General features: G+C 42.4%; 1 protein-coding gene across 1 annotated transcript in view; it reads left to right on the plus strand.

Moving 5' to 3' along the window:
- Window positions 1-24,587, plus strand: part of zanl (zonadhesin, like) — a 71,417-nt gene extending 46,830 nt beyond the window's left edge. Inside the window, 57 exon segments of the mRNA XM_033326557.1 lie at window positions 81-229; window positions 412-540; window positions 672-810; window positions 1,057-1,198; window positions 1,412-1,605; window positions 1,838-1,976; window positions 2,499-2,615; window positions 2,783-2,793; window positions 3,231-3,353; window positions 3,891-4,036; window positions 4,591-4,734; window positions 4,936-5,043; window positions 5,458-5,627; window positions 5,959-6,161; window positions 6,455-6,599; window positions 7,416-7,609; window positions 7,779-7,920; window positions 8,296-8,540; window positions 8,784-8,932; window positions 9,115-9,243; window positions 9,375-9,513; window positions 9,751-9,892; window positions 10,106-10,302; window positions 10,535-10,673; window positions 11,180-11,296; window positions 11,543-11,667; window positions 12,203-12,348; window positions 12,897-13,040; window positions 13,242-13,349; window positions 13,685-13,854; window positions 14,184-14,386; window positions 14,680-14,824; window positions 15,122-15,369; window positions 15,540-15,717; window positions 15,944-16,052; window positions 16,625-16,719; window positions 16,883-17,059; window positions 17,937-18,145; window positions 18,246-18,390; window positions 18,622-18,719; window positions 18,876-19,022; window positions 19,116-19,280; window positions 19,428-19,555; window positions 19,739-20,010; window positions 20,108-20,316; window positions 20,516-20,660; window positions 20,756-21,003; window positions 21,095-21,224; window positions 21,327-21,528; window positions 21,732-21,893; window positions 22,024-22,154; window positions 22,843-23,045; window positions 23,148-23,283; window positions 23,352-23,492; window positions 23,587-23,680; window positions 24,119-24,159; window positions 24,312-24,587. Of these exon segments, the coding sequence (XP_033182448.1) occupies window positions 81-229; window positions 412-540; window positions 672-810; window positions 1,057-1,198; window positions 1,412-1,605; window positions 1,838-1,976; window positions 2,499-2,615; window positions 2,783-2,793; window positions 3,231-3,353; window positions 3,891-4,036; window positions 4,591-4,734; window positions 4,936-5,043; window positions 5,458-5,627; window positions 5,959-6,161; window positions 6,455-6,599; window positions 7,416-7,609; window positions 7,779-7,920; window positions 8,296-8,540; window positions 8,784-8,932; window positions 9,115-9,243; window positions 9,375-9,513; window positions 9,751-9,892; window positions 10,106-10,302; window positions 10,535-10,673; window positions 11,180-11,296; window positions 11,543-11,667; window positions 12,203-12,348; window positions 12,897-13,040; window positions 13,242-13,349; window positions 13,685-13,854; window positions 14,184-14,386; window positions 14,680-14,824; window positions 15,122-15,369; window positions 15,540-15,717; window positions 15,944-16,052; window positions 16,625-16,719; window positions 16,883-17,059; window positions 17,937-18,145; window positions 18,246-18,390; window positions 18,622-18,719; window positions 18,876-19,022; window positions 19,116-19,280; window positions 19,428-19,555; window positions 19,739-20,010; window positions 20,108-20,316; window positions 20,516-20,660; window positions 20,756-21,003; window positions 21,095-21,224; window positions 21,327-21,528; window positions 21,732-21,893; window positions 22,024-22,154; window positions 22,843-23,045; window positions 23,148-23,283; window positions 23,352-23,492; window positions 23,587-23,680; window positions 24,119-24,159; window positions 24,312-24,367 (8,562 nt within the window). The 3' untranslated portion in view covers window positions 24,368-24,587.
- Window positions 24,588-25,286: the final 699 nt, after the last annotated feature.

The raw sequence follows: 25,286 nt of genomic DNA on the forward strand, positions 1-25,286 counted from the left end.
TAAAGGAAAGGTCTGTTCATAAGAAGTGTTTAAGCTAGACACCCCTCTCATCATTCTCTAAACCTGTTTTCCCTATACAGATAAATGGTACCAATGTAAATCTGCCAGTGAGTCCCGTCAATGGCGTCTCTGTGTTTAAGGCCGGACTGCACTACACTGTGTCCATGAACTTTGGTGTGACTGTTCGCTATGATGGAAACCACTTCATGGACATCAAAGTGATCAAAGAGTAAGTGAAGATTGAACAGACGCTGTCACTGGAGACCGCCGCTTTCTGTGCAGCCTTAGTCCAAAAACCCCCCACAGATAAAAACTCTGGACTTGGTGGAGAAGTAGCCAGATGTAGCTCAGAATCAATTGTTGCTGTCACCTCCACAAATCACTAACTTGCTGATTTGTTGTCATGTGCAGTTATCAGAACAAACTGTGTGGACTATGTGGAGATTACAATGGAAACGCCAAAGATGATTTCCGTAAGCCAGATGGATCGTTGACCAGCAATGCCAATGACTTTGGACACAGCTGGAACACTGATCCAGAGTGAGTATTGTATGAATTCAAGCATACGTTCATCTTCATACGGTATGTCCCCCATCGTGTCAGCTATTTTTTAGCTCTTTGGGAATCTTGGTCTTGGTTTGAGAAGTCTATCTGAGCATTTGTATTTATAGGTGTAATAAGAAACCCAACACCACCATCCCTGGGTGTGATGAAGGAAAGCAGGAAATATTTGAGAGCTCTGGATACTGTGGAATCTTGCTTGACAAAAAGGGTCCATTTGCTGTGTGCCACCCCAAAGTCAATCCCAATGTAACTACACGCACACACACACACACACAAATGCGGACATTTACAGCACACACACACCAATATGTAGCAGTTTTTTCTTTTGGACAGTTTTCATGGACTCACATATTGTATAATAACATAGAATTTTCTGAACTCAGATTGAATGTTCTATTTATTCCATAGAAAGAGAATTTAAAAAGTCAGTCTTTAGCACCAGAGTGGAGTTAAAGTGGAATAAATCAGACTAACTGTTTGTGTGCATTTCAGAATTTCTTCAAGAACTGTGTCTTTGACCTATGTGAGCTGGATGGTGCAAAGCCAGTCCTGTGTGAAGCCATTGAAGCCTACGTCAACGAGTGCCAGGACCGTGGAATCAACATTGGAGCCTGGAGGAATGAAACCTTCTGCCGTGAGTGTTGTGATGGAGAAAGAAAGGGTGTAGTTAGGATAAGATGGAACAAGCTCAGATGCTCTGATTATTAAGTATAGAATTTAATGTATGACATCTAAAAATCCGTCTAAATAGTGAATTGATGAAGATAATCAATGGGCAATGGGAATGAATCCAGCATATGGCTCCGTTTTGCTATCACTTGACATTAATCTCCCATCCTTCCTGTAGCACTGAGCTGCCCCCCCAACAGTCACTATGAGTCCTGTGCAGACCCCTGTCAGGAAACATGTTCTGGGAAACCTCCCTTTTGCAGTGGGCCTTGCTCTGAGGCCTGTGTGTGTGATCCTGGCTATGTCCTGAGTGCTGGCAAGTGTGTAAAGAAAACTTCATGTGGCTGCAACCTCAACGGACAGTATTATGAGGTACACAGGGAAGAATGTGTGTCCTTGATACGTTTCTAAGGATGTGCTTGTTCACAAGCTTTACTCTTTAGATGTATATTTGCACTGTGAGCAGCACAACATCAATAGTAGTGTTTGATACCATTTGCTGCAGTGACCTTAATGTTTCACTAACATTAATAAAATGTGCAATTTATAATTCTGCTAGTAGAGTTCAAATATGTATGTATGTGTGTGTATGTGTGTGTTTCAGCCTGGAGAGGAGTTCTATGTCAACAACTGTAAGCTGAAGTGTAGGTGTAATGTTCCCTTTGTTACCTGTGCTGCCTCTGAGTGCCCCCCACTGCATGAGTGTAAACTGCAGAATGGAGCGCTGGGCTGCTTTCCCCTCAGTAAGTTGAAACCCTCCATACTCTAGCCTTTTAAATAGTAAACTGAATAGCTATGTTCCATTCAGTAGTAACAGAATTAATTGTATGTATTTATTCCTGTTCCCATTACTCTACCTTAATCGTTTACACATTTAAGATGAAGGGCTTTGGCCTTTTACATGCTTCTAATAGGAGGGATTTGATGTTGTGAGCTTAGCTACAGGTCTTATCTAGTCCTGCTTGTACTTGAAATTGTATTACATCACTTTCCTCCAACTTAAGGAATTCTAGGAATCAGTGCTTTTTGTCTCATTTCTTCTTCATTTCTTCGTCACTACTTCTCCTCTGTTAGTGGTCATCACTTTGAGATGAATCAGTGTCTTTCCTTTTCTTTTGGTGGCCCTTTTTTCTCTCATCGCCATCCGCTATTATTTCTGTGTCTCTTGAGCTTTCCATTTGATATCAACTTTAAAAAAAGATCTTGAAAGAGCTGAGGCAGGATAGCTCAGCGATGTTGGGCTCTGATGATCTCCTCTGTCTCAGGCTCTCAGGACTGTGTGGTCTCTGGAGATCCTCACTACAACACCTTTGACAAGAAGTTCTACAGCTTCATGGGAACGTGTACTTACACACTGGCCAGAACCTGCAGGAACAACACAGGTAGGATCAAGTTGTACACATCTGCACAGTGTAATGCCCGTTTTGGTGCTTAAAAAGACAGGTCATCAAAGTCCCCTATATGTGCCAATACACTGTCATGTTTAAAAGCAGAGTAATTATAGTGTGCGGCCCGTTGAAAAATGTGCCTTTCATTTTCATTTCAACAGTTTTTGGCCAAGTGCCAAGATAAGGTGAACCCAGGAGAGGTTGTGATTTTTTATGTCACTGCCTGTGATTATTCCTCCAAATTCATCCATGTTACCTAAGATTACACATTTTAACACATATTTGCTTGAGATTAATTGGACACATTTTCACCAGGAGGTGGCCTATACTACACAGTGACTTCAATACCTTAGTACTTCAGATAACTCAGAAAAACATTCATTCATCAATCAATTATTTTAAGCAATTACAACATATATTACTCGAGCACTTTCGTGCATTTGACCTTACGAGAATATATACAAACTTGAGAAGTGATGATTTTATATTGGTCTACTCTTGACTAAGAGCCATATACTGTGTTTGTAAATCTCCCTTAGCGTACAGTGACCCTGAGGATCAATGTCTTAGTTGAGTAAAACAGTGTTTGCCTCCCTGCTCCCTGTGCAGGTCCTTGTTCTCAGTGGAGGGAAGAATGAGGAGAGAGGAGTGTCGGGTGTGTCCTACCTCAGAAAACTCTACGTCACTGTGAACGGAGTCACTGTGACCATGATGAAGAGCAGGAAGACACTGGTCAGTATGGACAAGACTTACACCGATGTATCGTGTTTCCATAAATCTATAGATAACTTTGACAAACTGTCTTTATCACATAATGCACACACTAGCTGTAGCACTGTCTCTGTCAGTGTTCATACTCTTTTTGAGTGAAATAGCAAATTGTATTGTATTGTATTGAGTATGACCACCTTTACACTAACCAAGAACTGTTTGGAAGATTTCTAACCCTCAAACAACCCATTAAACTGAGAACTGCCCTCAATCTGTTGGTGCTGATGCAAGAGCACACACAACTCGTTTTTCTTTTAAACATCAAATTCCCAGAAACCTCTCCACACTCCTCCTCCTTATCCTCTCCTGTAGTCCTGAGTTTTATCTGTTCACAGGTTTTCTCAGTGTCGATGTTCTGTCATCTTATGCTTCCCACAAGGCTGTTGGCTTTTTATCATGTGTCTTATGATCTGTGATGAATCACACTGAAACGTGAGTATAGACTGTACCTGCAGCTTCAGAGTCTTGATGTCCTGTTTCCCTCCTTCTGTCTGGCAGGTCAATGGACTGCGGGTGGCTCTCCCCCACTCCCCATCTCCCCTGATGTCTCTCAGTCTTGCCGGTCAGTACGTCACCCTGCAGACGACCTTTGGCCTGCGGGTGCGTTGGGATGGAAACCATTATGCCCAGATTACAGTTCCCAGGTTGGTGTAAAGCTTTGCTCAGACCAGTTGGTCACAAACCTTCAAAGGTTATCCTTCCTCTTAAGGCATTTATATAATGTTTATCAAATATGGCTTCTGTATAAATAGTGGATTGATCATTTATGATCTCCTCGGTTACTTTAACCTTAACCTTAACAGTGATTTTGTTACTCTATTCTATCTTTTATTTGGGAAGTTGTGTATAGAAAATCTAGAAGGTACTTGTTTGCATTATTTCCATGTTTATACTGATCCTAAAAAAAAACCTGACAGAACTTTATAGAAACTCCCACCACTAATGTAGGAAGTAGAACCTGAATAGAATCAAACTCTGGGACACTTAAACGACCTACACAAACACACAAGACCCACACATGGACATGGAAACGTGCTCGCTGAAGAACCACAACAGGATAATTACACACTAAAGTGGATCTGTCTCCCTTTTCTTCTGCTTCATACAGTCATCAGCTGGAGTAATAAACACCTTCCCCAATACTTTGGATAGCCTGACTACAGTATCATCTCGTAATTCCCTGTTCTCATCCCTTTAGTTCTTACCATGAGCAGATGTGTGGTCTCTGTGGGGACTACGACGGGGACCCAAACAATGACTTCACCAAACCAGACGGTTCTCTGGTAGGAAATGTCAACGACTTTGGGAACAGCTGGCAGACAGACAAAGATGAGGATGACTCGTGAGTTCACACAGTTGACAGATTTTCATGTGATGTGTGTCCTGTTGCTGTAGTCGGAAGTGGGACTCAGATATAACATCATTAGCTACCCACAAGCTGTCTAAATTCTTCCTGTCTTAACTTCTGACTGGAAATGAGATTGAATGGTCTGAAGATTCTAGAAACGTAATGTGGCCCTGCTCTTGTGTTTGTACTGATCAGGTGTACCTCAGGCACCAAGCCTGACCCAGACTGTGACCCCAAACTTGAGGCAGAGGTAGTGAAACCAGACAAATGTGGCAAAATTACAGACCCAGCAGGACCTTTCAGGTGAGATGATAGTTTTGTTTTGTTTTGTTTTTTTCTTAATTACTGTTAAGTACAGCTGTTGGACAACCGTGTGTACAGCTGATGAGGGATCTTCACCTAAACCATCACACACACCCATCAGAATGAGATCAATATACAGTAAATAAGATGGTAAATAGCTAAAATATGACATAAAGCATCAACCCTATTGGACATGCTTCCTTTGTTTTTATTTAGTTATGTTTACATTTTTACATTTACATTTAGTCATTTAGCAGACGCTTTTATCCAAAGCGACTTACAAGTGAACATTAATAGTTGATATTCTTAAGTTTTTATTCTTACATTTAGTCACACATGACGTGTTTGGCTTGTTTCTGACCTTGACTGAGTTTTCTCTTCTCCCAACTGAGTTAGTGATCTTCTCTGTTCCAGGGACTGTATCAGTGTGGTGAATCCCTCTCCATTCTTCCAAAGCTGTGTGTATGACATGTGTCAGTTCAATGGCCAGCAGCATGTACTGTGTGACCAGCTGCAGGCCTACACCGATGCCTGCCAAAGCACTGGAGCCAAAGTCCACCAGTGGAGGACTCCAGACTTCTGCCGTAAGTCTCCATATCCTAGAATGACAAGCTTCCTTTTCCAGAGGTAGTGGCTGTTTTCTCCGCCTCTGGTTGTGCCACAGGACATGTGTCCTCTCATGTGTAACTTAATCACTCTGGTGTCATTGATCACAAATGTCGTACGTATCAAAAAGCTTTATTCCATTTTAAGTAACATAGGTTGTGTCATCCTCCCACAAGCTAACATTTATCTTTGCATCCTTATCTTAATCCTACTGTCCCATGTTTTATCTGTCTTTGTCTCTGTCCTACTCTTGAACCTGCCTTTGACCATCATCTTTCCCTCTGTCTCTTCCTCTTTTCCTTCATGTAGCCCTGGCCTGTGCTCCCAACAGCTCCTACTCTATGTGTGTGAGTTCGTGTCCGGAGACGTGCCAGGGTGTGGTTGGACCACCGGGCTGTCAGGACGTGTGTGTAGAGGGATGTGAGTGTGACCCGGGCTTCATCCTCAGCAATGATAAATGTGTGGCTCTAAAAGACTGTGGCTGTCTGGACACCAGTGGATCCTATCACCCTGTGAGTGGGAACAACCTTCTAGTGCCTTTCATCACCTTACGTTTCTCCTGTATCTTCCAAACTATATAAAGCTCATGCTCAGATTATAACAATGCTAAAGTGGGGAAAGACACTGAAGTCTGACTGATTTCCTCAACTTTACTATTGAGAAAATGCAGGCTTGTGAGAAAAGTACACTGACCATTAGTTAAGAGACTGAAAGAAAAGACTCAGTGTACATTCAGACCAAAGCAACAGGCTGGAAACCATGATGTTTTGTCGCAGTTCTGATTTTCATTGTATGTGTTTGTTAGGTGGATGATGACTGGTACTTGGAGGGCTGTGAGCAGAGGTGTGTGTGTCACAGTGGAGGTTTGATCCAGTGTCACAACAGCAGCTGCAAACCAACCACTGAGAGCTGCCAGCTTCAAGATGGAGAGTATAAATGCCGCCCTCTGGGTATGTTGGAGACACATGAGCTTACACACACACACACACACAGAAGGCACTCAGGAGTCAAAAGTTGAAACCAGTGATCAGTAGTATCAGTAGTATTTGAAATAATCTACTATTAATTATTATAGATCATTTCAAAATTACTATTAACAGCAGTAAAATTGCATTTTTTAGACAAGACAAATGTAAGAGAGGACAGGATGTTACAGAGAATGTCAATGGGCAATCGGTTCAACACAGCTGGAATTGGACAGAGGAGAATTGGTCCTTATCTTCAATACATCTGACATGGGCTGTCCCTCTGATGTACTCATTCCTGATGCTATTCTATGCTATTCCAAAGAGAACCTCAACATCTTAAGCTCTGCTATCTCTACTTTTGCCTCCTGTCTTTGCTTCCGTGCTGCTGTCTCTAAGCCATATATCATTGCTTGTTTCATAACCTTTACCTCTGTAACCTCACTGTTCCACTTGGTTCACGCTCGTTCACACACATGTATTTTGTCTTGTTGTGGCTACTTTTCATTCCTCTGCTTTCCAGAGCGCACCTCCACCATATAGCTACATATATAGAGATATAGACGTATAACTATTCCTATCTAACATCTCCAGGTCCAACTACACCTAAGCCAACAAGTCCAGGTCCAACTACGCCTAAGCCAACAACTCCAGGTCCAACTACACCTAAACCAACAACTCCAGGACCAACAACGCCACCACCAAGTATGATGTGCCTTAAGCATTTTTTCCTCTCCTTTTTATATTTGTAAATATTGTTTCACTTTTCATCATCACATTCCTTTCATTTCTGCTGTACAGAGCCATGCCCTCCTGATGCAGAGTATATAGACTGTGGGCCACCCTGTATTCCCACCTGTATGGAACCGTCCACCAACTGTTCTGGTTCCTGTATCAGTGGCTGCTTCTGTAAACCAGGCTTTGTATTCAAAGGACGCCGATGTGTCCCCCTGGAGAAATGTGGCTGTCTGGATGACCAGAACAACTATTATGAGGTCAGATGTCCATGTCAATAATATCATGTGCAGAAATGTTTATAAAAGGCCATTATACTGTGTATTTTTTCTTATATTTAGTGTCCACTCTATGTCATTAGAACTACATAACAGTGAGTATGTGAAATAATGTCCAGCAGTACTGATCCATGGTTATATTTTGTTTCAGCCTGGGGAGATCATATTTGGAAATGGTTGCTCAAAGCTGTGTCGCTGTGCAGGAAACTACACTTTGGAATGTGTTGATAACTCCTGTGATCCCACTGAAGAATGTCGTGAGGTTAATGGTGTTGCAGGCTGCTACCCTAAAGGTAATAATGTCTGTGGACTTGTGAGAGAGGTGGTACAGGAACTAGTAGCATAAAATCAGAGTGCATTTCTAAATGTGAGCTAAGTAAAGTAGCTTACTTGGTAGTAAACGTCCACTGGTAATATACAATAAGCACAACACATAATAAAAGGAATTATGATTCTTTACTACTTGTACAAATGCTGGAACATATTTTCCTGTAATTGTCCTTTGTGACCCAAGTGACTTCTGTTCAGTAAAAGTTCAATGTCCTGCTTCAGATTCACATTCTGATAAAGACTAAGGCTGAGGTTGATTGAGAGTTTTTTATCCTGATATTACTGGTGCCACTATCAGGAAACATATTGGTGACAGGTCTCATGTGTTATTCTCCCAGATACATCCACATGCATATCAAGTGGTGATCCCCATTACACCACCTTTGATAAACTCAACTACAACTTCATGGGGAACTGCAGCTATGTGATGTCTGGACTCTGCAATGAAACCACTCTGCCTTACTTTGAGGTCCATGCTGACAATGAGAATCGCTACAACGCGCCCACCATTTCCTATGTGAAAGCTGTACATGTATATGTACACAATTTGAAGATCTCCATTCTCAAAGGTGGCACAGTGCAGGTAAAACATGAGCTAAAACTGTTGTTTGACCAGAGCAGGTTGGCAGGGTATCTAATTGTTGTCATATTTATCTCATTTCTATAAGTGGTGTTGTTCCAAAATCACTTACACGCTGTAGAAAAGGCTCCTTTTTTAATAATTAAACCCAGTGCAGTGTCATTAGTAAAGGAAAGGTCTGTTCATAAGAAGTGTTTAAGCTAGACACCCCTCTCATCATTCTCTAAACCTGTTTTCCCTATACAGGTAAATGGGACCAATGTAAATCTGCCAGTGAGTCCCGTCAATGGCGTCTCTGTGTTTAAGGCCGGACTGCACTACACTGTGTCCATGAACTTTGGTGTGACTGTTCGCTATGACGGAAACCACTTCATGGACATCAAAGTGATCAAAGAGTAAGTGAAGATTGAACAGATGCTGTCACTGGAGACCCCCGCTTTCTGTGCAGCCTTAGTCCAAAAACCCCCCACAGATAAAAACTCTGGACTTGGTGGAGAAGTAGCCAGATGTAGCTCAGAATCAATTGTTGCTGTCACCTCCACAAATCACTAACTTGCTGATTTGTTGTCATGTGCAGTTATCAGAACAAACTGTGTGGACTATGTGGAGATTACAATGGAAACGCCAAAGATGATTTCCGTAAGCCAGATGGATCGTTGACCAGCAATGCCAATGACTTTGGACACAGCTGGAACACTGATCCAGAGTGAGTATTGTATGAATTCAAGCATACGTTCATCTTCATACGGTATGTCCCCCATCGTGTCAGCTATTTTTTAGCTCTTTGGGAATCTTGGTCTTGGTTTGAGAAGTCTATCTGAGCATTTGTATTTATAGGTGTAATAAGAAACCCAACACCACCATCCCTGGGTGTGATGAAGGAAAGCAGGAAATATTTGAGAGCTCTGGATACTGTGGAATCTTGCTTGACAAAAAGGGTCCATTTGCTGTGTGCCACCCCAAAGTCAATCCCAATGTAACTACACGAACACACACACACACACACACACACACACACACACACACACACACACAACACACACACACAAATATGTAGCAGTTTTCTCTTTGGACAGTTTTCATAATAGAATTTTCTGAAGCTCAGATTGAATGTTCTATTTATTCCATAGAAAGAGAATTTAAAAAGTCAGTCTTTAGCACCAGAGAAAGTTGAAATGGAAAAAATCAGACTAACTGTTTGTGTGCATTTCAGAATTTCTTCAAGAACTGTGTCTTTGACCTATGTGAGCTGGATGGTGCAAAGCCAGTCCTGTGTGAAGCCATTGAAGCCTACGTCAACGAGTGCCAGGACCGTGGAATCAACATTGGAGCCTGGAGGAATGAAACCTTCTGCCGTGAGTGTTGTGATGGAGAAAGAAAGGGTGTAGTTAGGATAAGATGGAACAAGCTCAGATGCTCTGATTATTAAGTATAGAATTTAATGTATGACATCTAAAAATCCGTCTAAATAGTGAATTGATGAAGATAATCAATGGGCAATGGGAATGAATCCAGCATATGGCTCCGTTTTGCTATCACTTGACATTAGCCTCCCATCCTTCCTGTAGCACTGAGCTGCCCCCCCAACAGTCACTATGAGTCCTGTGCAGACCCCTGTCAGGAAACATGTTCTGGAAAACCTCCCTTCTGCAGTGGGCCTTGCTCTGAGGCCTGTGTGTGTGATCCTGGCTATGTCCTGAGTGCTGGCAAGTGTGTAAAGAAAACTTCATGTGGCTGCAACGACACCAACGGACAGTATTATGAGGTACACAGGGAAGAATGTGTGTCCTTGATACGTTTCTAAGGATGTGCTTGTTCACAAGCTTTACTCTTTAGATGTAAATTTGCACTGTGAGCAACACAACATCAATAGTAGTGTTTGATACCATTTGCTGCAGTGACCTTAATGTTTCACTAACATTAATAAAATGTGCAATTTATAATTCTGCTAGTAGAGTTCAAATATGTATGTATGTGTGTGTATGTGTGTGTTTCAGCCTGGAGAGGAGTTCTATGTCAACAACTGTAAGCTGAAGTGTAGGTGTGATGTTCCCTTTGTTACCTGTGCTGCCTCTGAGTGCCCCCCACTGCATGAGTGTAAACTGCAGAATGGAGCGCTGGGCTGCTTTCCCCTCAGTAAGTTGAAACCCTCCATACTCTAGCCTTTTAAATAGTAAACTGAATAGCTATGTTCCATTCAGTAGTAACAGAATTAATTGTATGTATTTATTCCTGTTCCCATTACTCTTCCTTAATCGTTTACACATTTAAGATGAAGGGCTTTAGCCTTTTACATGCTTCCAATAGGAGGGATTTGAAGTTGTGAGCTTAGCTACAGGTCTTATCTAGTCCTGCTTGTACCTGAAATGTTATTACATCACTTTCCTCCAACTTAAGGAATTCTAGGAATCAGTGCTTTTTGGCTCATTTCTTCTTCTCCTCCTCTGTTAGTGGTCATCACTTTGAGCTGAATCAGTGTCCTTCCTTTTCTTTTGGTGGCCCTTTTTTCTCTCATCGCCATCCTCCATTATTTCTGTGTCTCTTGAGCTTTCCATTTGATATCAACTTTAAAAAAAGATCTTGAAAGAGCTGAGGCAGGACAGCTCAGCGATGTTGGGCTCTGATGATCTCCTCTGTCTCAGGCTCTCAGGACTGTGTGGTCTCTGGAGATCCTCACTACAACACCTTTGACAAGAAGTTCTACAGCTTCATGGGAACGTGTACTTACACACTGGCCAGAACCTGCAGGAACAACACAGGTAGGCTCAAGTTGTACACATCTGCACAGTGTAATGCCCGTTTTGGTGCTTAAAAAGACAGGTCATCAAAGTCCCCTATATGTGCCAATACACTGTCATGTTTAAAAGCAGAGTAATTATAGTGTGCGGCCCGTTGAAAAATGTGCCTTTCATTTTCATTTCAACAGTTTTTGGCCAAGTGCCAAGATAAGGTGAGTAAAACAGTGATTTTAGTAAAACAGTGTTTGCTCCCTGCTCCCTGTGCAGGTCCTTGGTTCTCAGTGGAGGGGAAGAATGAGGAGAGAGGAGTGTCGGGTGTGTCCTACCTCAGAAAACTCTACGTCACTGTGAACGGAGTCACTGTGACCATGATGAAGAGCAGGAAGACACTGGTCAGTATGGACAAGACTTACACCGATGTATCGTGTTTCCATAAATCTATAGATAACTTTGACAAACTGTCTTTATCACATAATGCACACACTAGCTGTAGCACTGTCTCTGTCAGTGTTTATACTCTTTTTGAGTGAAATAGTAAATTGTATTGTATTGTATTGAGCATGACCACCTTTATACTAACCAAGAACTGTTTGGAAGATTTCTAACCCTTAAACAACCCATTAAACTGAGAACTGCCCTCAATCTGTTGGTGCTGATGCAAGAGCGCACACAACTCGTTTTTCTTTTAAATGTCAAATTCCCAGAAACCTCTCCACACTCCTCCTCCTTATCCTCTCCTGTAGTCCTTAGTTTTATCTGTTCACAGGTTTTCTCAGTGTCTGTGTTCTGTCATCTTATACTTCCCACAAGGCTGTTGGCTTTCTATCATGTGTCTTATGATCTGTGATGAATCAAACTGAAACAAGTATAGACTGTACCTGCAGCTTCAGAGTCTTTATGTCCTGTTTCCCTCCTTCTGTCTGGCAGGTCAATGGACTGCGGGTGGCCCTCCCCCACTCCCCATCTCCCCTGATGTCTCTCAGTCTTGCCGGTCAGTACGTCACCCTGCAGACGACCTTTGGCCTGCGGGTGCGTTGGGATGGAAACCATTATGCCCAGATTACAGTTCCCAGGTTGGTGTAAAGCTTTGCTCAGACCAGTTGGGCTCAAACCTTCAAAGGTTATCCTTCCTCTTTAGGTATTTATATAATGTTTATCAGCTTCTGTATGAATCGTGGATTGATCATTTATGATCTCCTCGGTTACTTTAACCTTAACTTTAACAGTGATTTTGTTGCTCTATTCTATTTTTTATTTGGGAAGTTGTGTATAGAAAATCTAGAAGGTACTTGTTTACATTATTTCCATGTTTATACTGATCCTAAAAGAAAAACTGACAGAACTTTATAGAAACTCCCACCACTAATGTAGGAAGTAGAACCTGAATAGAATCAAACTCTGGGACAATTAAACAACCTACACAAACACACAAGACCCACACATGGACATGGAAACGTGCTCGCTGAAGAACCACAACAGGATAATTACACACTAAAGTGGATCTGTCTCCCTTTTCTTCTGCTTCATACAGTCATCAGCTGGAGTAATAAACACCTTCCCCAATACTTTGGATAGCCTGACTACAGTATCATCTCGTAATTCCCTGTTCTCATCCCTTTAGTTCTTACCATGAGCAGATGTGTGGTCTCTGTGGGGACTACGACGGGGACCCAAACAATGACTTCACCAAACCAGACGGTTCTCTGGTAGGAAATGTCAACGACTTTGGGAACAGCTGGCAGACAGACAAAGATGAGGATGACTCGTGAGTTCACACAGTTGACAGATTTTCATGTGATGTGTGTCCTGTTGCTGTAGTCGGAAGTGGGACTCAGATATAACATCATTAGCTACCCACAAGCTGTCTAAATTCTTCCTGTCTTAACTTCTGACTGGAAATGAGATTGAATGGTCTGAAGATTCTAGAAACGTAATGTGGCCCTGCTCTTGTGTTTGTACTGATCAGGTGTACCTCAGGCACCAAGCCTGACCCAGACTGTGACCCCAAACTTGAGGCAGAGGTAGTGAAACCAGACAAATGTGGCAAAATTACAGACCCAGCAGGACCTTTCAGGTGAGATGATAGTTTTGTTTTGTTTTGTTTTTTTCTTAATTACTGTTAAGTACAGCTGTTGGACTACCGTGTGTACAGCTGATGAGGGATCTTCACCTAAATCAGAATGAGATCAATATACAGTAAATAAGATGGTAAATAGCTAAAATATGACATAAAGCATCAACCCTATTGGACATGCTTCCTTTGTTTTTATTTAGTTATGTTTACATTAATAGTTGATATTCTTAAGTTTTTATTCTTACATTTAGTCACACATGACGTGTTTGGCTTGTTTCTGACCTTGACTGAGTTTTCTCTTCTCCCAACTGAGTTAGTGATCTTCTCTGTTCCAGGGACTGTATCAGTGTGGTGAATCCCTCTCCATTCTTCCAAAGCTGTGTGTATGACATGTGTCAGTTCAATGGCCAGCAGCATGTACTGTGTGACCAGCTGCAGGCCTACACCGATGCCTGCCAAAGCACTGGAGCCAAAGTCCACCAGTGGAGGACTCCAGACTTCTGCCGTAAGTCTCCATATCCTAGAATGACAAGCTTCCTTTTCCAGAGGTAGTGGCTGTTTTCTCCGCCTCTGGTTGTGCCACAGGACGTGTCCTCTCATGTGTAACTTAATCACTCTGGTGTCATTGATCACAAATGTCGTACGTATCAAAAAGCTTTATTCCATTTTAAGTGACATAGGTTGTGTCATCCTCCCACAAGCTAACATTTATCTTTGCATCCTTATCTTAATCCTACTGTCCCATGTTTTATGTGTCTTTGTCTCTGTCCTACTCTTGAACCTGCCTTTGACCATCATCTTTCCCTCTGTCTCTTCCTCTTTTCCTTCATGTAGCCCTGGCCTGTGCTCCCAACAGCTCCTACTCTCTGTGTGTGAGTTCGTGTCCGGAGACGTGCCAGGGTGTGGTTGGACCACCGGGCTGTCAGGACGTGTGTGTAGAGGGATGTGAGTGTGACCCGGGCTTCATCCTCAGCAATGACAAATGTGTGGCTCTAAAAGACTGTGGCTGTCTGGACACCAGTGGATCCTATCACCCTGTGAGTGGGAACAACCTTCTAGTGCCTTTCATCACCTTACATTTCTCCTGTATCTTCCAAACTATATAAAGCTCATGCTCAGATTATAACAATGCTAAAGTGGGGAAAGACACTGAAGTCTGACTGATTTCCTCAACTTTACTATTGAGAAAATGCAGGTTTGTGAGAAAAGTACACTGACCATTAGTTAAGAGACTGAAAGAAAAGACTCAGTGTACATTCAGACCAAAGCAACAGGCTGGAAACCATGATGTTTTGTCGCAGTTCTGATTTTCATTGTATGTGTTTGTTAGGTGGATGATGACTGGTACTTGGAGGGCTGTGAGCAGAGGTGTGTGTGTCACACTGGAGGTTTGATCCAGTGTCACAACAGCAGCTGCAAACCAACCACTGAGAGCTGCCAGCTTCAAGATGGAGAGTATAAATGCCGCCCTCTGGGTATGTTGGACACACACAAGCTCACACAAACACACACACACACACACACACAAACACACACACACACACACACACACACAGCAGACACTCAGGAGTCAGCAACTTCAGTTGCCTCAGAAGCTGAAACCAGTGATCAGTAGTATCAGTAGTATTTGACACTTTGTCAAAGGTGATTATTTGTGCATGTTTTATGCAGGAGAGGTGATTGTTCTTCCCTTTACTGTGGTTTAGACCTTTTCAGCTGATACAGTATGAACTCGGTGCAAGTTCAGCTCCATTCTTACCTCTTTTTTTCAGGAAGTGGCATCTGCTCAGTGTCTGGTGATCCTCACTACACCACCTTTGACAAACACGCCCACCATTATATGGGAGCCTGCTCCTACACCCTGACCAAACCCTGCAATATTTCCTCCGGTTTACCGTACTTTACTGTGGACACTCAGAATGAGCACAGAGGAAGTAATACGAAGATTTCCTACGTCAGGGCTGTGGTCATCAATGTGGACGGTGTCACTGTCATCCTTGGCAAGGGCCGCACAGTTCAGGTTTGTTCCCTGACTGACATGGCTCTTTCTCAGCAAGTCATCACTAAACCTAAAGTTCTGCTTCCTACATGAGCTATCTACACTGTCCCCAGCCACGCGTCTGTGTGAACTAAAGTATCGCGTATCAATTATTGTTGAATAAATATCAGCGCTCTCTCTCTTTTCGTCAGGTCAATGGGACAGTAGTTGTTCCCCCTATCTACTCTATCACCTCAGTTCAAATCTATTTGAGCGGAACATTTGTCGTTCTGGAGACATCTTTTGGTCTGAGGGTACGTTTCGATGGCAACCACTACGCTGACGCCACTGTACCAACTTCCTACAATGGCCTCCTCTGTGGCATGTGTGGTAAGAACCAGTATTAGTTAGGTTGTTTCCCGAACTCGAGACAACTGTAACCCAGAGCCATTTTCACAATAAGTACATTTCTTCCATTTTCTGCATCCCAGTGTAGTTGTCCAAATTAGAACTACAAGTTAAAACTAAATGCTTCACGAAAGCTCATCACATATGTGTTTTTTAGCATGCTGACCAGTCAGTCTGCCCTGATTCTTTATGTCTGTTGACCTGACAGGAAATTTCAATGGGGACTCCAAAGATGACAACTTAAAACCGGACAATACACCAGCTGCTAACAGCAATGAACTGGGAGACAGCTGGCAGGTCCCAGACCCACGTCCTGAGTGAGTCACATCACAGTGTACATGAATTCTGTAATGCACTGTGCAGTGTTAGACTCAGAGGGCTTAATTTAGAGACAGACTTGTCATAGTTAAAAGTAGTAGTATAGTTAGAAGTACATCTTTAACATATTTCTCATGCTTTTTATGTCTCACAAAGCTTTAAGTTAAGCCAACTTGATGCATAAAATGATCTGCACACCTCACTGTTTATTAGCCATTTGTTTGTTCTTGTGACCACACTTATTTGAGATTTGGCCACTTGTTAATCCAACACAAAAAACATTCTGCAGCAGGTTTCACTGAATTCTGACCCAATATTTTAAGATATGCTGCTACCAAATAGGTGCAGCAGTAGCAGCTCAGGTGGTAGAGCAGTCGCCTACGAACTAAACTCAGGGCGAGTGGTTCAATTCCTGGTTCGTACTGGCTACTTGCTGAGGTGTCATTGAAACCCTGTAGTAGTGCCAGCATGTACACGTCTGGCAGATGTCCAGCCACAATTTCCCCAAAGGGAAATTATTATTAAACCCTTGATTTATCCCTTTCTAATCAATTCTCCATCTCATTTCCAGCTGTACTAATGGAGGAGGACAGGAAGACTGTGATAAAAATGTCGAGGAGGAGGCCCAGAAGCCAACCAGCTGTGGCATGATCACTGATCCCAATGGTTTGTCAAGCTAGGATACACATACACACACACACACACACACACACACACACACACACACACACACACACACTCACACACACACACACACACACAGCCAAGATAACAGCCAGAAATGAGTATGCCTTGAATACATACTATATCTGTGTGTTGTTGTTTTTAGGTATCTTTAAGCCATGTCACTCTTTTGTGCCCCCCGAGCCGTACTTTGAGAACTGTGTATATGACATGTGTGCAACTGGAGGTCAGACTGTGGCTCTGTGCCAGGCCATACAGAGCTATGCTGACATGTGTGCTGCTGCAGGAGCCCCCATTGCATGGAGAAACAGTACCTTCTGTCGTAAGTCTGTGTGTGTTGTGATGACTCCCAGGGTGATTACAAAGCCCTAGTTCTAGTCTTTGCTTATTGTGACTGAATTTTGACAGTTTTTATTTTCAATTGCTAATGAGCATTGGTAAAAAGTGAACTTACACGGTCAACAAAACAGTTCAAAGTGCAAAAATCACTTTTCATTTCAGTGACTACAGTTACCAAAATGTATGATCTTCTTAAGATACAATGCTTTTCATACTTACTGTAGTTCAAAACATAGGAACAAAAACAAGAAAGAGCCAAAACACTGGGCAAGTTGGTAAGGCCTCTGCACACTGGAAACATACAGCTCAAAGTCCGAAGCAGATAAGTAGAGAGAGGACGATAAACAAAATGGGAAAAAATGTGCATTAAGGCTGCAGCCACATTAAAATCTTTAAAATATCAAATATAAAAATGTTTTGACAAACACAGCTGAGCTGAGATTAGGGCTACAATTACTGATCATGAACTCTCTTTTAGAGAGGCAGAATCTATAAATGAAATTGAATCAAATTGTTGCATTGCTGATCACTTCTCATTACATTAAACCATACAGTATAAAATAATTTTGGATACCAATAAAGTACAAAGATTTTAGTCTTTAATAAAATACTCATATACTGATTTTACTGAGAAAATTCTATGTAGTGTTGTAGAGAAATTACCTCAATGGTATGAGGACTGGTATGATGTGTTTTGTTAGTGAGAGAGGCTTTTGGAGAACTCTTTACTGAGATGCATGTTTCTACGCAGACTGTGTGAAGAATTTTGAAAATGTAGTTCAGTATTGATGCTTTTTAGTAATTGAAATAAAGTGGAAATATCTTGGAGTAATGTTTTTTCCATAATGTCCCCTTTCTAGCTCTGAAGTGTCCTTCTGGCAGTCAGTACACCCCATGTGGGCCTGCCTGTCCCCAGCCAAGCTGTCAGTACCCAGCAGGCTCCGGGGGGTCCTGCAACCAGCCTTGTGTAGAGGGATGCATCTGTAATCCTGGCTTTGTCCTCAGTGGAGACAAATGTGTCCCACTCAGTGAGTGTGGATGTACTGATGGAGACGGACATTACAGACAGGTGGGTGTTCTCACATGGAATTCTTGTATTCTGTTAAAAGACAAGATGTTTGAACTTTTTTTGAAGTTTCCTTCATGTGCATTATTTGTGCGTGTTGTAGTCGGGAGACACTTGGTTCACAGAAACGGACTGCTCAGAGCGCTGTCAGTGTCACGGCAACAACAACATCACCTGCGAGCCCTGGCAGTGCAGCCCTGCACAGGAGTGTAAAGTGGTGGAAGGACTACTAGATTGCCACTCTACAGGTAAGCTTAACAGACGCTCACACACACACATTCACTACACCTAAGACTGTGTGGGAATTTCAAGCTTAAATTAATAAGCTGATAATTTTCCAAGTTGAAAAACTAATCTATCTAAATATAAGAATATAGAATTTAGTTTTTGCCATTGTGTTCACTTCTGCTGGATGAAATCATCAGATCCATGTTATGTAAATTAATGTTTATTTTACTGAGCCTCATTTCCCTTTTCAGGTAAAGGTGTGTGTCATGTGGCTGGAGATCCACATTATTACACCTTTGATGGTGTGATGCACACATTCATGGGCACCTGCACTTACACTCTGGTGGAGGTATGGAAGATTTTTCTTTTCAAATGGATACACACATCATATTTGCTCAGACAAATTTCTTGCTTTTCAGTGTGTCTGTGGCATAAATCGTTAAATTAAAGGACACATAAAAAATCAAAACCATATTGTTTAAAATCCTTTTTGTGAATATGCTAGGTATGCAACACCACTAAGATAACTCCCTTCAAGATAGTGGCTAAAAATGAGGAGCGTGGTCAACCAGAGGCCTCCTATGTTCGCTCAGTCAAAGTGTACCTGCCTCATGACACCGTGGTTGAACTGCAAAAGAGTCACAGAGTTCTGGTAAAGACAGGTTTTCAGATTTAATGAGCTGCAGAAATCAGTGATGACAATCAGCATAATAAAATGATCTGTGCTCTCTCTGTCTTCTTTAAGCTGAATGGTCGGCGGATGCGAACCCCAATTTCCATTGACTTGACTGGAGCCAAGGTGATAAGCAGTGGAGCGTACACTCTGCTGGACACAAACTTTGGTCTACAGGTTAAATTTGATGGAGTCCATCATCTGGAGATCACTGTTCCTGGAGAGTACTTTAACAAGGTATGGATCAGCTTCCAGTATTTATTTATTCTATGTGCAGGTGTTAATTTTTACTGATTGATGAATACTGTAAGACTCCAACTTGATGACTTGTCCCCACTGTAGGAAACACTGAACTAACCTCTGTTCTTCTATCCTCCTTTCCAGCTGTGTGGCATGTGTGGGAACTATAACCACAACTCATCTGATGATGACCTGATGCCCAACAATAAACCAGCTAAGGATGCTATTGAACTTGGTAACAGCTGGAAATCAGATGGTGACAGTGATCCTGGGTCAGTGCATTACAAACCTTACATATATCTTAAAAGGCATTATTGAATTGATAAGATCGTGATTATTTATGACTCTTTGTAAATTACACTAGACTAAACTACTAGTCTACTACACAAGTTCTAGTAACAGTGCAACATCCCAGAGCCTCACCAAACCACTCAATCTTACCCGCTCCTCTGTAGCTGTCAGCCAGACACTCGGCCAGACGTCCACCCCAACTGCACCGCAGAGGAGGAGAATCTGTATGAGGCTCAGTGTGCCGAGGTCATCCTCTCTGATCGCTTCAAGTCCTGCCACTCTCATGTGCCCCCTGCCGCTTTCCTAGGTAACTGCATCTATGACATGTGTGAGTATGACGGAATGCAGGCGACGCTCTGTGACAACGTGGAGGCATACACTCAGGCCTGTCAGAGCGTGGGAGTCACCATCAGCTGGAGGAACAACACCTTCTGTCGTGAGTGACTACAACCTACAGTTACAGCAACCAACAATTTCCACTAAACATTTTAGTTTATTTTCTTTTTCTACTAAATTCTCTTCCCTCCCTGCAGCCCTGCCCTGTCCTCCTAATAGCCATTACTCACAATGCACTGCACCCTGTCCCCCCACCTGCTCTGACCTCTTCCCCATCTTCTGCCACCTCCCTCCAACTACCTGTGTGGAGGGCTGCCAGTGTGACGGTGGCTATGTACTCAGTGACAACAAATGTGTTCCTCTTAGCAAATGTGGTTGTGTGGACTCCAATGGAGCGTACTATGATGTGAGTGAAGCTTTCTGTTGTTAGTGGAGACCTACACAAAAGTAGAGCTACTTATTTATTATTTATTATTAAGGGCTTTCTATAGATTCAGAACTGTGCTGCTAATTACTGAAGGCATATCCACATTGCATTCAAGATCATTTATGTGAAGCACAACTGCAACGGTGTGTGTGTGTGTGTGTGTGTGTGTGTACTGTAGGTGGGAGACTCGTGGCTGACAGATAAATGTGCTGAGTCGTGTACCTGTAATGCTGGTGGCAAAATCGTGTGTAAGGAGCACAGCTGTAATTCAAACTCAGTGTGCGCACTTGACAAATATGGAGACCTGTACTGCAAACCCACCAGTGAGTTCACCACTCTCAACATATTGGAACTACTGGGTGTTTTGATCATGACCCTTTCTAAATCCGTCTGATTTGTTTATCATCTTCTTCTATAGAGTTCAACAAGTGCAGCATCTCAGGGGATCCACACTACCGGACGTTTGACGGCTTCTCCCATCACTTCCAGGGTCCCTACACTTACATTCTGACTCAGGACTACAACCTGGAGAACTCTCTGTCACCCCTGGTGGTAAGAGGGAAGAATATCAGACGTGGCGGGAACAAAAAGGTGTCTTTCCTGGATCAGATGTCCATTGATATTTATGGCGTCAACGTTCGCTTCCTACAGAAGAAGACCGTCCTGGTCAGTACTTTGTCTTTGTCTGATGTTAACTACCATTCATTTATCACTGTGTGTGTGAAATTATCCTAACACAAACACACATCTCCTCTAGGTGAATGGGGAGCGTGTTGCACCTCCGCTCACTCCAGTTAGAGGTTTGAGCATCACAATGAACTCCATGCAGGTCCAGCTCACCACTGACTTTGGACTCACTGTACTTTTTGATGGCAGCAGTCGTGGAGGTAAAACAGAAAAAAGCCTGTGCTCTCAATAACTGACCCCTTGTTGTTGTTGTTGTTTGTCAATCTATTCATGTCACTGCTCTGTCTTTCTTTGTAAATCAGAGATCATCCTGCCCAGCACCTACAAGAACTCTGTCAGAGGGTTATGTGGAAACTATGATGGCATCACCAGAAACGAATACATGAAGCCAGATGGTACTGTGGTCAGGGATCTAAACACGTTTGGGGAAAGTTGGAGGGTTAGTGACCGACAGGTGGATGGACTGAAGATCTATGATCATCCTCACTCTGTCCATGCCCACAGGTAGGACTCCAGACTGGGTTACTACACTCAGTTCAAATAAAATAAAATGTTCTGACAATCATCATTCATTGTGATCAATCAATCAGCCTGTTCAGTTTGAAATCATGTCAGGGATTGATTACTGTTACTCTAGCCTGCTCAATGATCTGTCAGTTGGATTAAATGCAAATATTAAAAGACTCTGTGCTTCCATCTTTCTCCAGGCGAGAGGTGGAGAGTGATCCTGATTCAGGCTTTGAGACATCGGACTGCTCTAAGTCTCAGCTCAATTACTACAACAGTGTGGATCAGTGTGGAGCCCTGTCAGCCCCCAGTGGACCATTTGCTGCCTGCCATGCCACCCTGCTGCCCAAAACCTACCAGGAGTGAGTAATCTGTGTGTGAGAGAGAGAAAGTGCTGTTTTCATGTTTTCATGTTTCAAACTTGATACATACCTCCTCCATTAAAAATGGGGTTGTATGAATTGGCATAATCACTTTGGATTTGTCCCTTAGTGACTGTGTGTTCGACCTGTGTGCTGAGAGTGGCAGTGCAGAACTGCTCTGTGCCAGTTACGAAACGTACGCTGCAGCCTGTCAGGAGACAGGAGTCAAGCTAGACTCATGGAGGCAGCAGCTGGGCTGTGGTAAGATGCTGATTATTTAATCTGTGGGGACGGTAGACATTCCTCCAGTTATTTTGTGTCTCTGGTTAAAATGATCAGACTGGGGTGCGACTTTACTCCAGTAAGTCTTGTCTATCAAGTCTATCTTGTTGATAATACTGCAGCTTCCCTCCGAACAAGTGCTGCATTCGACACCATAGATCACAACATTTTATTACACAGACTGGACAAAACTAGTACATGCATTTGTTACTTCCAGACTGGACTATTGTAATTCATTATTAATAGTTTGTCCCAATAACTCCTTAAAAAGCCTCCAGTTAATCCAAAATGCTGCAGCCAGAGTTCTGACTGGAATTAGCAAGAGAGATCATATTTCTCCTACGTTAGCTTCTCTCCATTGGCTCCATCTTATCTTAAAGAACTCAGAGTTTCAAATTTTGTCTCAGCTGAACTTTGAGACAATGCTTGTTGTTGTTTTTTGTTGCCTGCTGTTCTTTTCTCTCTCCTCTTTCCGGTCAACCCATCCGGTCGAGGCAGATGGCTGCCCACCCTAAAGTTTGCTCAAATGGGATTGTTGGGTTTTATATATCATTTTTTATACATTTATCCCCTGAAGGCCTTAAACCTTTCACTGTAAAGTGACTTATATTGTCATTTGGCACTATACAAATAAAATTGAATTGAATTATCTCTCTGTGTCTTCCAGCCCTCTCCTGTCCTGCCAACAGCACCTACTCTGACTGTATGTCTCCCTGCCCTGCATCTTGTGCTGATCTGGCAGCACCCTCTGAGTGTGATGTGACATCCTGCATGGAGGGATGCCAGTGTGCTCCGGGCTTTGTCATGAGTGAGGGGATCTGTGTACCATACCCAGAATGCGGCTGCACCTACTTCAACAGATACTACCCTGTAAGAGCCCACATGGAAACATTAGATTAGTGACTGTGTGTATGTGTCATGGTGCGATGATGTGATGTCGTTCATTCTCTTTTCTTTCCCTTCATCCTGCAGCTGAATGAAAGGTTTATGACTGAGGACTGTTCTCAATCCTGTGAATGCACAAGCACCGGCACTGTGTGTCAACCCACGACCTGCCAGGACAGTTATATCTGCACCATCTATGATTTCAAACGGGACTGTCACAAATGTATGTATTATTTCATTTAGGAAATAAAGCTGTGCAGAAAGATACTGAGAGGATGTTTTGTGTTGCAGCGAGTCCTTGCCTCAGTTACCCCTGCCTGAATGGAGGAACCTGTAATGAGGTCAGCAACAACACCTACACTTGCCAGTGTCCTGACAGCTTTGAGGGCACAACCTGTGAGGTGGAGATAACAGAGAGTGGAGGAGGACTGGGTACGGCCTGCTCCAGCACACATTCACCACCAGGAAAAGAGAACTATACATCAACAGTGAAGTGTTTTTTATAACTAAACATTGTTTGTTACAGAACCCAAGTGGATTATCTTGATCGCGGTCCTGGTCTCAGTTGCTGTCATCATCTTAGTGACGACGATTGTGTGTGTTTGCAGACGGAAAGCCAAGTGAGTCTCAGTTAATTCTGTGGTGTGGTGTGAATGTCAAAGCATTTGTGTGTAGATGTACAAAGCATGGGTGTGTGTGGTGACTGCCCATATATGCAGGATGGGGTTAGAGCCTATGAATTTGTGTATTTTCTGATTCTGCCTTGGTTTGGCAGTGGGGATGTGACCTGTTAAGAAAAAGTTTCATTTTCATTCCAGGTCACAAGTTTATGTAATTCAGAAGCAGCATTCATGTCACAGTGGGTGAGAGAAAGTTACAGTTATATCACTTTTTTGGGAGAATTTCTGGGAGCAAACTGCATCAGCACTGGGAAGGAAAGGGTTTGATTCACTGACTGATTTCACTCTGCCTTCACTACTGATCCGTAAATCCACTGCACTCACTTCCAGACACTGGGCTGTTAACCATGATTTTACCTCATTTCTGTTTTTCCACAGGAAAAGGAAAAGGGAGCAGAAACTCAGCATGAAATCAGCAAGTAAGAATAATCACTTTTGTGAGCAGAGAAATTGGGTTCAGTTGTCTCAGACTGAAGAGCTGATATTGTTGTTACTCGTAGTCAAAGGTGTGAGCAAAACCTACTTCTCCATGTGCAGCACTAATGTTCATCTGTTTTTTTTTTTCTTGTAGGTGTTCCTTATAAAAACATAGATGACCAAGAAAAGGAACGAGTGACCAGCATGTGATGTGAACTTGTTCAGCCTGTTAATAGTTTACCTGAATATAACATCTGTTATATTTTGCAAATTCAAGCAAATTCTACATCTCCAAAAAGAAGTGAAACTCTGTAAGAAATGAATGTGTCTGCTGAAAGGTGACTGTTGTACATGTACATGTTCATATGTCCACATGTGGCTTTCTTAACTTATGAGGATTTTAGTCGGGTGTATTTGATTGATTAACAGAAGTGCAAATGTCTGTGTGTTCTTTAACCATGTATGTATTTTTGAAATGAACGCAGGGAAAAAAAGAATTGTGTGTGTGTGTGTATTTGTTAAAACAACACATCCTAAACATCATCACACATTGTATCAAGACACATCACACTCATGGATGATTTTTAAAAACGTTGATCCTACTGACTTTTCCACCAGCCACCTATAATTTAGATCTTCCCACCAAATACATGAGGGGGGAGGATGCAATAGAACGACCAAGAACCAAGTGTCCATAACAATATATTCTTTTTATTCTAATAAGTAGACTTGTAGATAAACTTTTTTAAGACAAATGGGATTAATACTTTGAGCATGTAGAAGTGTACTGCGATCTGTAGGTTTTGGTAGGTAAAAAAAAAAAAATAATCATGACCTTTAACTGTTTTTGTTCTGATTAGTATATTTTTGTTCTTCCGAGTGACCAACAAAGAAACATAAAAAAACTTGATGCCATTTTAGTTCTCCTAGCATTCCCTGAGACTTGAAGAGAAGGCGCGTCATAAAGAGAGTGACTAGAATGGTGGTGGAGGGTAGTTGGCCTTACCATTTGCTTTCCTTTTACCCATGCACCTTGGCATTAGGTGAATTGTGCCAGAAATTTCTGTTTCTTGTTCTGATAGTAAACTTCTTGTTGGAGATGCCATTAGCAGCAGCTTACTGTCAACGC

This window comes from Anabas testudineus, chromosome 18 (genome assembly GCF_900324465.2).
Source record: "Anabas testudineus chromosome 18, fAnaTes1.2, whole genome shotgun sequence".
Taxonomy (NCBI): domain Eukaryota; kingdom Metazoa; phylum Chordata; class Actinopteri; order Anabantiformes; family Anabantidae; genus Anabas; species Anabas testudineus.